This window comes from Carassius auratus, chromosome 10, assembly GCF_003368295.1.
Source record: "Carassius auratus strain Wakin chromosome 10, ASM336829v1, whole genome shotgun sequence".
In the NCBI taxonomy this organism is placed as follows: Eukaryota; Metazoa; Chordata; class Actinopteri; order Cypriniformes; family Cyprinidae; genus Carassius; species Carassius auratus.
The window spans coordinates 21,725,423-21,738,138 of NC_039252.1; the positions used below are offsets into that span (position 1 = coordinate 21,725,423).

The 12,716-nt window shown below is 36.1% G+C and overlaps 1 protein-coding gene across 42 annotated transcripts in view; it reads left to right on the top strand.

Annotated features, from left to right (window-relative positions):
- camk2b2 (calcium/calmodulin-dependent protein kinase (CaM kinase) II beta 2) overlaps positions 1-10,005 on the top strand; it is a 63,283-nt gene extending 53,278 nt beyond the window's left edge. For 22 of the 42 annotated variants that reach the window (XM_026274471.1, XM_026274465.1, XM_026274469.1 and 19 more), the window contains 8 exons: positions 1,292-1,340; positions 2,485-2,565; positions 2,878-2,997; positions 4,048-4,182; positions 6,773-6,848; positions 7,106-7,200; positions 7,304-7,538; positions 8,588-10,005. In XM_026274471.1, coding sequence (XP_026130256.1) covers positions 1,292-1,340; positions 2,485-2,565; positions 2,878-2,997; positions 4,048-4,182; positions 6,773-6,848; positions 7,106-7,200; positions 7,304-7,536 — 789 coding nt within the window. In that variant the 3' untranslated portion in view covers positions 7,537-7,538; positions 8,588-10,005. The remainder of the gene's footprint in view (positions 1-1,291; positions 1,341-2,484; positions 2,566-2,877; positions 2,998-4,047; positions 4,183-6,772; positions 6,849-7,105; positions 7,201-7,303; positions 7,539-8,587) is intronic. The other 20 variants (XM_026274507.1, XM_026274494.1, XM_026274496.1 and 17 more) reach the window with 2 other exon arrangements.
- The last annotated feature ends 2,711 nt before the right edge of the window (positions 10,006-12,716 follow it).

Here is a 12,716-nt window from a genome sequence, read left to right on the forward strand (position 1 = left end):
ATAATTTTCATTCAGTTGTGTTTGAAACTAACCATAGCTCATCTGAGAAAAATAAAATGGTAAGAAAATGTACCCTAAAATAAATGCAATGTAAGTTGCATTGGATAAAAGCATCTGCCAAATACATGGATGTAAATGTATAAAATGGCAATTGATTGGATCATTAAGTTTTCCAAAAAGGAAAGTTGTTTTAATTGTAGTATTATTATTATTATTATTATTATTACATTTTGACTTCAATGGTATGATTAATAATCATTAATTAAAAAATATTATTTTGCTATTGTCATTGCTAAATAAAATTATTCTATTTTTAACAAAGGGTTATTATAGTTAACTAAAAAATAAAATAAAAAATATTTTTGGTTACTTAAACATTACATCTACTACACTGAACAAAATTATAAACGCAACACTTTTGTTTTTGCCCCCATTTTTCATGAGCTGAACTCAAAGGTCTTTGACTTTTTCTATGTACACAAAAGACCTATAAAAATGATGAAACAACAAGCAACAAAAATTACAAAAATGTTTCTGAATTTAAAATAAAAATTGGAAATAAAAAAATAGAAGCTACTTCAAAATATTAAGAAAAACTTTAATTGTTTCTAACAATAATTAAATAACATAGCTGTTAACCCGTAACCCAGACTCATCCAATCAGATAAAAAAAATGTAAAAAAAGTTTCCTATCCTCTCTCTAAAGCTCCTGTCCCATAAGCATGGCCACAGCTGGCTGAAGACTGACAGTACGTTTGCCTGCGGATCAGACCCTCAAGGTGCCTGCGGTGGGTCGATAACTCGCCCATGGGAAGCCGTCGAGAGAAATATGAGCAGACGGGGCTAAATCATTTGCATTTGTAATACATCAGAAGCTAAATGCGAGCTATTAAATGGATTTGTGTGTGTGTGGGTGGGTGGTTGGCTACATGCATATGCAGAGGGGAGGGTGCAGACGGCTGCAGCTGCATTCTCAGTGCTGCCATCTGGGAAAGAGAAGAGGAGATGCACAACAGAGGAGCTCGCGTTTATTGAATGGCTGTGTTATAGCCTCATCAGGCGGCTGAGCCTGAGATGAAACCTTCTCGACTGTATACACACTACAAGTGTAATATGTATGACTGCATTTGTGGTGATGATTATCCCATTCCTCTCAGTGGTAGTGCTGGTTGTGCTTTATTGGAGTTAGTTGATGTTTGTTTGGTTGTAAAAGTTTTGTTGGTGTGTGTGTGTATGTGTGAGTGTGTGAAGGTGTGGGGTCGGACACTGACTGCTTTTGTCTGTCCTGCAGGAATCTTCAGACAGCAGCAACACCACCATTGAGGATGAAGACGTCAAAGGTGAGCGGCATCTGTTTGTTTGTTTTTGTTTTTTTACGGATAACTTTGTATTTCTGAAAACATCACCAAGCTCTATAAAGACACTTTTCACAATCCAGTCGGTTCCTGATGGATACAATAGTCATATACATTTTTCTTCTTCTTCAACCTCCTGTTTCACTCAGAAATACAGTATCGTTCAAATGTTTGAGGTCTGCCACCAAATTAAGCTTTCAAAAATACTGTGTTCAGCATCGATAACAATAAGTAACGTTTACAGCAGCAAATCAGCATACTAGAATGATATCTGAAGGATCATGTGACACTGAAGACTGGAGTAATGATGCTGAAAATTCAGCTTTGATCACAGGAATACATTACATTTGGAAAAATATTCAAGTGGAAAACTGCTATTTTAAATCAGAATAATATTTCAAAATATAAGAGCAAAAGAGACTTCTTAAAAAAACATAAAAAATCTTACCAACACTAAACTTTTGAAAACTAATGTATGTTTAAAAATAGAAATAATATAAAAAACTAATTAATTTAAATATTTTATTATACATTTTTAGTAAACAAATATTTGTATTATTTTCAGTTGTTATTTATATAATTTAAATTTAAATTAAATGTTTTTTTACATGTAACTTTAAAGTGCGCTATTTGCTGCAGCCACAGGTTTGCACACATTGACACTTCGTTCAATGATCAATCCGTTTTTGAACTATCCATATATGAAAAATCTGACGCTTTTAATTGTAACGAAATGTATTTTGCGTCTGCTATTGTTGTGACATTGTTGTGACCTTTTGACTTGCTCTGAGTTTGTAAGTTTTGTAAGAAGTGTTGGCTCATTTCTGCTCGCTGCCATCCTGCTCTCATGGGACATGCATTTCAGGACACCTTCGGTGTATTTTTATCCGTAGGAACACTGAAAATGTGAGAGATGTGGGCTAAGGATTTGTGTATGTGTGTTTTATTCACACGGGTAAATGTAGGTTCGTTGTGTGGAAATGTCGCGTTCAGAAGTGGGCGGGACAATTTGTAAATGGCTCAGCCTCAATTGTAGGTTAAATGGTGTGCCCTGTTCCATCTTTGCACATCCTCCTTTCTCAGTCTCCTCTTTCCAATCTCTTCCCACCTTTTCCTTCCCGCTCAATAGGGAAAAGTCTAGATAGCGGTTCAGTAAAAGCCCTTTCTGAAGTCAGCCAATCATCTCTGGGCTCCGCCCCCGCCATCTTCTGTAAGTCTGGTCTGCACTCGTTTGGTTTGTCCTGGCTGGATTGCACGGCATCTAACTTCAGCAAATCCCTGAAAAATAACCAGCTTCTTATGAGCTTTGCTGTTCTTGAGGCGAATTATATAAAAAGAGCTAAAAAGCTAACAAGCTTATCTAAAAACAACCCACTTTCTCTTGCTGATCAAATCCCTGCTGTTGTTGTGTGCACTGCCCCCCTGAGACAGCAAGTGGAATGGCATGCACATGAGTTTGGATGAGTCTCTGTCATCTTGCTCGCACCTTCCATCGGTCATCATTACCCTCGTGTGTAAACAGCCACCAAGCTGACGGACATCCTGGGCTGTGCCCGTAGGGGCTCGGGACCCTCGGCCGTGCCTAATAGTGAAGCAGCTGCCCACTCCACACAATCCCCTCCACAGACCCCCATCATGCAGAGTGAGTATAGCGCCCCCTGTAGACCTGAGCACAGACGCTCATGCACAGGGTCCACGGATGTTTTTGGCTAGCGCAGTGTAGTTTTATTGTTTTTGACATTCAAGTAATCCCTTTTTTAATAATTAATTAATAAGTATTAGTTGACTTAAATAGTAATTGAATAATAATAATAATAATACTGTTACCCATTTCAATTGATAAGATTATAATTATTACTAATCTTCATAATTCAATTAAATTCATTAGTTTGTAATTGTTCATTTGAATTTTAATTAAATATTTTCAGAATCTTTTTTTATACTTTAAAGTATTAATGTAACTTATAAATAGTTAAATAAATTAGTCATATATTTTAATTAACTTCATGATCAAAATATGGTTTGTTATTAAAGTGATCACTTTGTAATAATTAGTTATTCATATACATTAATTAATCTAGTATTTAAATGTATTAGCTTGTTAAATATTTTAGCTTGATGATAAATATTCTAATTATTAATTTAATTTGTATAAAATGCTAAATATAATAATATATAATAAATAATATTAAAATAATATTCAATAAAATAATTGATTAATAAAGTAATTTTTAAGCTGTCAATTTCCAGGAACAGGGTTATTAAGTTAGTTTTTAAGATAAAGTGAATAATTAAGATTTATGAAGATAAAGTGAATAGTATTCAGGTAGTCAGACTGTATGACATTAATATGTCAGGCCCCATGAGTCGACCCCCTCCATGTCTGTTAAAACATTTTCTAGGCCACAGTTAAAATTATAATGTGACTGTACATGGTGTACAGTATAGCTCATTTCCTTAGGTGTTCAACAGGTAGAACAAGCACTTTTAATGCTGGACCCTGTTCGTGTACCATCTGTTGGCCCAAGTGTTGACCCTTGTTATTGATGCATATCCTGTTCAGTCAGAAAACACTGCCCCATGCATCTTGTTATTTGTCTGATGTTACTGCTTTTTCATCTCTTCACATGTTGTCCATCTCTCTGTCTTTCATGGTGTGTTAATGCATTCCTCCCTTTCCCAACCTGCTCAGCCCGGTTCACAGATCTGGTGAGCTGTGTGGGCCGTGCACCTGTCCCGCAACCTCAGACAGAGTCGCCTTCCTCTCGAACCTCAGGCCCCCCTCCCCAAACCTCCTCCCCCCCGCCCCCCTTTGTGTCTGCACAGAGTGAGTATATAGTGTGTGTGTGCTTATAGCATAAGCTCAAATCCACGGTGCACATTAAAGGCCCTGATCATTTCAAACAAACTTTGTAAAGAGTTCAAAACATCTTGCTCAGGCTGGTTTACAGTTTCCAGCTACCACTGGTCCATGGCTGTTATGTAATGTGTTAGTGTGGCTTTGAGGCTCGCCTTCTTTGACATGGAAGTCTTCTCTGGTTCATTACTTTTGTTCAGTCCATTAAAGTCATATGCAAATAAAAACTTGAACACTCTTTTGAGCTGCTTTATAGAAGAAACTGTAATTCTGCAATGCTAATCTAAAGTGACACTATCTGGAATGCTGACATTCTTAGTGCTGTCAAAATAAAAGTCCTATGAACTGTAAAAATTACATTTAAATATAGAAAAAGCACAAGCGTAATATTTAATAAATAAATAATTTGAAAATTATTAAAAAAGAAAACTGAAAAAAAAAAATACATTTGTAAAATAAACTATTTAGATGACTATCAGTACTAACAATAGAAAAAGAAGCGCTACAGTTCTTTGGTATAAATTTACTTTCTTTGTTTAACAGTTCTTCTGTCTTACAATTCATTATTAAAACCGTTAAATAGAGACAGTATATTAAAGAGGGAGAAAAGACACAAGACATGTCACTCGTGTAGTTTTAAATGGGGAAAAATGCAACACTCAATATGGTCGCTCTATTGAACGAAGCCCCGTCCTCTGAGCAAAAGAGCATTTATTAATAATAACATTTATTAGACCCTTGTCAGATTTCATTGGTGATTTCAAATATGAAATTTAATCGTAAGCTTGATGAGCAGTTTTAGAGAATTTGATGTTTCCCCATTCAAAGAGATAAGGAGCTACACTTGTATACCCGAGGGGCGTTTTAAAGATGGCCACCAATGCTGTCAAAATAAAGGTCCTGTGCACTGTTAAAATAAAAGTCCGCTTTGGACACACCTCAAAACAGAAAAACTTTTTAATTACCCTTGTCGGTAATTAAAAATTCCAAATATTATAAATATACTAGTAAAAAGGGCTATATAAATAAACGTGATGTGACTAGACGGACGAATTGCAGATCTGGTACAAACATATCCACATCCCTATGATCAAATGCTGTTTTCCTCCACTGTTATTTTTGTTGATTATTTTGTTATTGAGAGGAGAGTGTGCAGCATATTCATATTCATCTAAACACCATTCCCAGCAGTGTGTGGGGTGTTGGACAGTATACCACTGCTCGTTACATCAAACATCTTTTTACCACTAAGCGAGGAATAAAAAATAACTACTTCATGAGTATATCAGGCCCTTAACAGTCTGCAGTTGAACTCCCATCAACCCTGTAACCAGCATATGACATTCAGAAGTAGCAGGAGGCAGTTTTCCCTGATAAAACACAACATCTAAGCATCTGAAGCGACATTTACGAAGGCAGAAATGTGATGCACTTCCATACACATCCGCTTGAAGGAAGTGGGGCATTTATCAAAGCTGAAGCCACAGTCAGAGACTTCAGCTCAGGCCTGTGGTGTCAGATTGACAAGGAGAAGCTGAAGGACGTGTCGGAGCCACTAAGCTCATCTAAAGTGGAGCAGGAAACCATGAAGGGAGGGAGTGAGTGAGTGAGGGTGAGGAAACGAGAAGTAAGCCGTATCGAAGGATCCAGGAATAGCTCAACTAACTCCATGTGGTTAACAAGGAAGAGACAGAAGATGAGGAGGAGGAGGAGGAAACTGGTGGAGATGTTGATTAGATGAAGACGGTTGTCTTCAGGAGAGAGAGTTTAGTCAGAGTATTGAGGAGGAATGGATGAAGGTCTAGACTAAAGATCATGACTGAGAAACTAGGTAAGTCCACAGCAGATCTGGTTTGTGTTAAATCTCTCTCAGCCTCTCAGGTCTGGAGTTAGGAGGACGTGACCTTTCTGACCTTTTCTTTCATGTGCTGATGTATTTCCTGCTGAGACAGGAAGTTGGGGCGGAACATGTGCTACTGCTATCTATCAAATATATAATCTATATAACCTGTATTCTATCGATCAAAGATTAATGACAAGCAGCACAACTGTTTTCAGCATTGATCATATTAAGAAATGTTTCTTGAGCAGCAAATCAGCCTATTAGAATGATTTCTGAAGATCATGTGACACTGAAGACTGGATGCTGAAAATTCAGCTTTACATCACAGGAATAAATTACATTATAAAATTCGTTAAAACAGAAAACAGTTATTTTAAATTGTAATAATATTTTCCAATACAATTTTTGATCAAATAAATGCAGCATAAAATATTTATTTAAATAATATACACCATTGATTAATAAAGGCTGTCATATATTGTCCATTTTTATTTTATTTACATGTTTTTTTTTTTTTGGTCCATTTTAAGCTTTTTGAATTTATTGGGGTTTCAATTCACGTCTTTTAATGTAAAGAAGAAAATATTCCAATATCTTAAGTAAAAATATTTTTTTTAAAAATTCGAGTAAAAAAAAAAAAAAGATAGAAACTAAGGTGGGACTACTTGGCATGAACCGTATGCGTGTATTAACATGTGTCCATGTTTTCTTCTACAGCACGCAAACAGGAAATCATCAAGATCACGGAGCAGCTGATAGAAGCCATCAATAATGGGGACTTTGATGCCTATGCGTATGTTACAGATACAATGTTATGTTACACTTCCTTACACACACAAACAACTTTTTCTACACATACTATATTGTATAAACATGAGAGCACTAAATTAAGTGAAAGTTAAGTAGCACCATTAGTGTAAACTGTCTTCTTCCACAGTCAGTTCTGCTCGCATGGTGGAGCAACAGTTTTATTTAGAGTAAGATGAAAGTAACTATCCACGTTTATAGCAGCTAGCTGAATAATAATACACAGTGCGATGGTTGTAACAGGAAAATCTGTGACCCTGGACTGACATCCTTTGAACCCGAGGCTTTGGGGAACCTGGTTGAGGGAATGGACTTCCATAGATTCTACTTTGAGAACTGTGAGTGTGATCAAGCAGAAAAACTAAATCATTTGTGTTTTAGACCATTGCAGTAGCACAATGCACATGATCTTTCTCCATGTGTGTGTGTGTTTCTCCGCAGTGCTTTCTAAGAACAGCAAGCCCATCCACACCACCATCCTGAACCCTCACGTGCACCTGATCGGAGAAGACGCCGCCTGCATCGCTTACATCCGCCTCACTCAGTTTGTGGACGGGCAGGGCCGGCCGCGCAGCAGCCAGTCGGAGGAGACTCGCGTGTGGCACCGCCGGGACTCCAAATGGCAGAACGTTCATTTCCACTGCTCCGGTGCACCGGCTGCCCCTCTCCAGTGAAGGTGTTGCTTTGGATCTGGATTGCATTTTTTTTTTTTTTTTGTACGCTTTTACTTTTTGTTTTCACACTGGTACTTTTGGTGTGGATTCGAATCTGTTTCTCAGTAGAGTTTGATTGTTTTAGTTGTTGTCAAAATGAATTCTGAACAGATCTAGACACCAGAATACAGAAGAACTTGAGTACTGATCTATATCAAGATTGCACATGGTTAAATACATAAATTAAAAACAAATATAAAATATACATTATAATAATTAAGATTTCATTGAGAATTCGTTTTTTTTATTCAGCAAACATGCATTATACATTTACTAAATAATGTTACAATTTAGCTTTAAATTTATAATAATAATTCATTATATTACTGTTTTGATGCAACCTTGGTAAACATAAGTAGTTAACTAAAACAGAAACCATAAAAACATTTTTGTTACCTGAAATAGAATATATTAAAAAGAAACTAATTTTATCTCAGCTTATTGTCAAGGCAACGTTTATTTAGTTTAACTTGATGTAATAAAATAACTAAAATTGAAATAAAAATATGTAGACATATGAAAAAAAAATGACAAAAAAAGACAATTACAAAACTTTAACTAAAATTTAAATAAAAAATAAATAAAAATAATAATAATAATAATTCAAAATATAAATAAAAACAAATAAAATTTCAGTTATAATAAAATTGCTCATAAGAGCATACGAAACTTTCAAAAAAAGTCTTTCAAAAACATAAAAAATATCACAGTCCTCAAACTTTTGAACAGTATTATAATTTCATACAAAAAATCCATGTTTAAGGTAATTTTTATTAATTAAAATAGTTTATTCAGATAAATTAATTCTATAAGAATTAATAAAGATTAATAAAAACACTATTTATATATATATATATATATATATATATATTTTTTTTTTTTTTTTTTTTTTTTTTTTTTATTATTATAAAAAAAATTTTATTTTTAATATTTGTATAATTTATTTGATCTATCTTTATAACATTCAGCGAGAGCGGATTAAAAACAGTGTTTCTGTGTTTTTGTATTTCAGAGCAGCCCTGCAACCGATCCTATAGATGCGAGTGTCCTTCACGGAGGACTGATAGGACGGCAGCAGAGGTCCAGCGTCGGAGCGCTCCGTATCCTCCAGCCTTCCAACGCTGGACACAGCCGTCCTCCCCTGCATGCAAACCCACAGTTATCTCTCTACCTGCTGGGCTGCTCAACACAGCGTCCAGAACCCCCCTCACCTCTGACTCCGCCCAGCACGCTCCTGACCGAACCTCTTTATGCCAAGACTCTCCACCGACGCAAGAGCAGCACCACATATATTAATCTTCTTCGAGAGCGATCATAGACTAGAGTTCTAATAACCCGCACGATTGCCTTCTTATCCACGGTCCTTCACGCTCGTCTTCACTGGCCTTATGCCCCCTGTGCCCAGGTACTCCCAAACACATTAGATCCTGTTTTAATAAAAATATCCTTATTATTATTATTGTATTTATTGCTATTGTTACTACTATTGATTATATATGATTATTACTTCCGTCGCGATTCTAAGTATTGCTGTTGTTCTTGAGATTGTATATTTGATGGTCAAATTACTGATGTTATGTTTTAAAACACTTATTTTTTTTCTCTTTTTTTTTTTTTTTTAAGCATGGATTACATTTTTAATTTTTTTTGTGTTCAAGTAATCTGAAGTCTATTTCGGCAGTGCTGTATGTGTTCAAGTTCGCGGCTGGCTGTTTAAAGTAAAAATGCAGCAGCACACACGTGGTTTTAAGGTACAAAACTTTTCTCACGAATATGGTGGCGAGCAGATTTTCTGTCACCGTGATCAGTGTGTGTATTATCAGGTCACTCACCAATCAGATCCCTTGGCGGCAGCTGACATCACATCATTGAGAATCGCCTCATATATATATATACATATATCTGCAGGTTGCCAAGTTGAATTTCCTTCAAAAAGAGCTGTTTCTCTTTAAATCAGAGCATAATCTCATGTATTTGGCCCTTGATGACCAGCAGCTGATGTGTTCTTCTTATTGACAATCAATGCTGATCTGGTTTTGTGTGAGTTTTGGTGGTCTGTGAGACTAGGAATGTCTGTTTGAGCTTGTTTTTTTTTCTCTCAAGGGATCTTGTAAGATGTTTCGAAAGAGTACAGCATGTTGTTTTTAAGGGCCTTTAATTTAAAGAAGCAGCTGATTTACTGCTGTTCGCTGGCCAAGTGTGTTTGAGATCTAAATAGCCATTCTGGATCCCTGGGTGATCAGAAACCTGTGAATTATAACGTGCCACAGGAACGTTGCGATTCACTCGACTCAGGCACCTACAACTATCATTCTTTGTTTTCTTTTTGTTCTGTACACGCAGGAACATTTTATATATAATTTACGTGGTGTAATTAAGGCGGTTTTATTCTTTTGTGTTGTTTTTTTTAAAGCGTGTAAGTGTGTGTGCGTGTGTACGTGTGTGTGGTTCTACAATACAATGGCACTGATATCCTGAATGTGAAAGCATCGTCACTATATTAAAGTGTTGAAAGCCATAACGCACAGAGCGAGATTTTCCAGCGGATTGTAAGGATGTTTTTCTAAGCATTGTCCTTCTGTCTAGCAGAACTGGAAGACAGTCTTATGTGGATTGACTAGGGGGCTTCCTGACAACTGGTACTGTCCGTTTTTGTCAAAACTTTTCTCTCCTACTGAACGTGGGCTACCTGAAGTCACATGACGTTTGTTGAGGCTGCTCAGTGTGTTTTGTTGATTTTAAAGGAATAGTTCACCCAAAAATAAAGCTTTGCTGAAAATCTACCATCCAGGCTGTACAACAGAGTTGTAGAAATTTAGCATCACATCACTTGTTCAACAGTAGATCCTCTGCAGTGAATGGGTGCCGTCAGAATGAGAGTCCTAACAGCTGATAAAAACATCACAATAATCCACACCACTCCAGTCCATCAGTTAACAAATCCATCAAGACGTTTTTAACTTCTACCCTTGTTTCCAGCAATCCATAATATTGTTTTCTCCAGTGAAAAAGTCATTTTGTATGTATCAGAAGTGAAATATTCAGAAATCAAGTACCATTTACAAGTGAAAACCATTCTAAACAAATATTTGGGTGTATTTGGATGTGAGAGGACAACAGAGGATAGACTCACTCACTGGAGGAAGTGTTATTATGCATTATGCACTCGTATTTTAGCCGGAAGCAATAGATAAAAAGTAACAACAATTTTCCAATTAAAAAGTTAATTGATGGACTGGAGTGGTGTGGATTATTGTGATATTTTTTATCAGCTGTTTTGACTCTCATTCTGACGGTACCCATTCACTCCAGAGTGAACAAGAGATGAAATGCAAAATTTCTCTGAATCTGTCCTGATGATAAAACAAACTCATCTACATCTTGGATGGCCTGAGGGAGAGACCATTTTTAACAAAATGTATTTTTTACGTGAACTATTCCTTGAATTTAACTTTGAGATGTGACTATCATGTTCAATTTAATGAGAGTTTAAAACTCTGTAAATGGTGACAAATACAACATCCGCATGTCGATGAACCATTGTTGTTATTTCTTTCTTATGTGTCTATAGTATTGCAGACAAAAATTGAAAATAAAACCGTTCAACAAATAGATATCTTGTAAAAACTACCACTGCATAGTGTTAACTTATCTTATAAGTGGAAACTATTTGCATGAACGTCAACTTCACAGTAATACATTTTGGTGACTCTTTTTTTTTTCGTTTATTTTATACTGAATGCTGGTGATTTGATCTATTTTCCGAGCTTTGTAAGTGCATATAACTATTTTTGTCTAAAAATTATGATAATGACAATGACTATCATGGTAAAACAACTATTCTGATTGTATGGCATGCTTTTATATAGGCATTTGTTGTTGTTTGAGCAGTGTTGGTTGCACCCATAGAAAATGTGAAAATGGCGTGTTTATAAGCTTGGGTCAATCGCAGCGTATGCCACTATCACACTAGGTCACGTTATGCATGTGTTTTTATTAAGGAATGGATCTTGCTTTGGCTGCCAGTCTACAAAAGGGACCTCGAATTATGTCTGTGTTTAATGTCATTTAATCAACAACCTTCATTGTGCTTCGCTCAAATGCTGTCTAATCCATTAGGAGGCGCTCTTTACCACAGCGTAACAAGATCTCCAAGAATTCACTCATTTTTCTGCCTAAAAACAGAAATGCAATTTTAATGCACTAACAAATAATGAAACCTAAATATCGGTTCTGGACCGGAGTTCGCACCCCTGTATATATACTGAACAACCACCAAATGAGTGTTTAATCTGTTATCAAAACACAATGGCCTGAACAGTTGAAGTGATCTGATTAAATCAGGCCTCTATTGGGAAGCTGGTGTGTATCTGAGTGTGTTACACATATGTGAAAGAGTGAATCAGTGTTGTGTTTCTCTAGTGGTGACGCATTGCTGCTCTTACAACATCAAGCCCATTGGTATTTGTAGTATTCACATTTTCTCCCAATGTCTTTTATAATATTTTGCTCAAGTCTAACTGCATTTCTCTGAAGATCAGCCTTCCAACTTTTCAGAGGAGTTTTTTGTTGTTGTTTTTTTGTATATAATCTCAAATCCTGCAACGGGATGATGTGGGTTTTATTCAGAAATTTGATCGTTATGAAATCTTTTCTCCTGATTCTTTTCATTAATCATTTCTGTTCTTCCAATGTGCTCTCCCTTTTTTTCTCTCTATGCGTGCTATAGGAAATGTATTAAGATGTTATCAGTATTATCAATAAAAAGACTGTCAAAACCCATGTGGTGGTGGTTTTAAACTGTACCCTGAACTAAATGCTGTTCTGCTGAAAGAGTGATCTTTCTATTAAATGTACAGTATGAGGCTTTATCTGAATGACCAGCTGCCTCTGAAAGCTGATAAGATATATGAGAAAACAGCATGTGAATTTATTTCACAACTCTGTACTTTTGAGTGCTGACTGAGCCAATAACGGTTTGTGTTCAGCGGAAACTGTGGTGTAAATACCTAGTACAGACAGTTGTTTGCACAGTTTGTCCAGTACTCTGGCCAGATGAATCAACAATGGCTGTTTACATGCTCAAAATTAAGGAAAAGTTATGGTTATACTTGTTAAAGCATGCAGTCTTCTACATAATA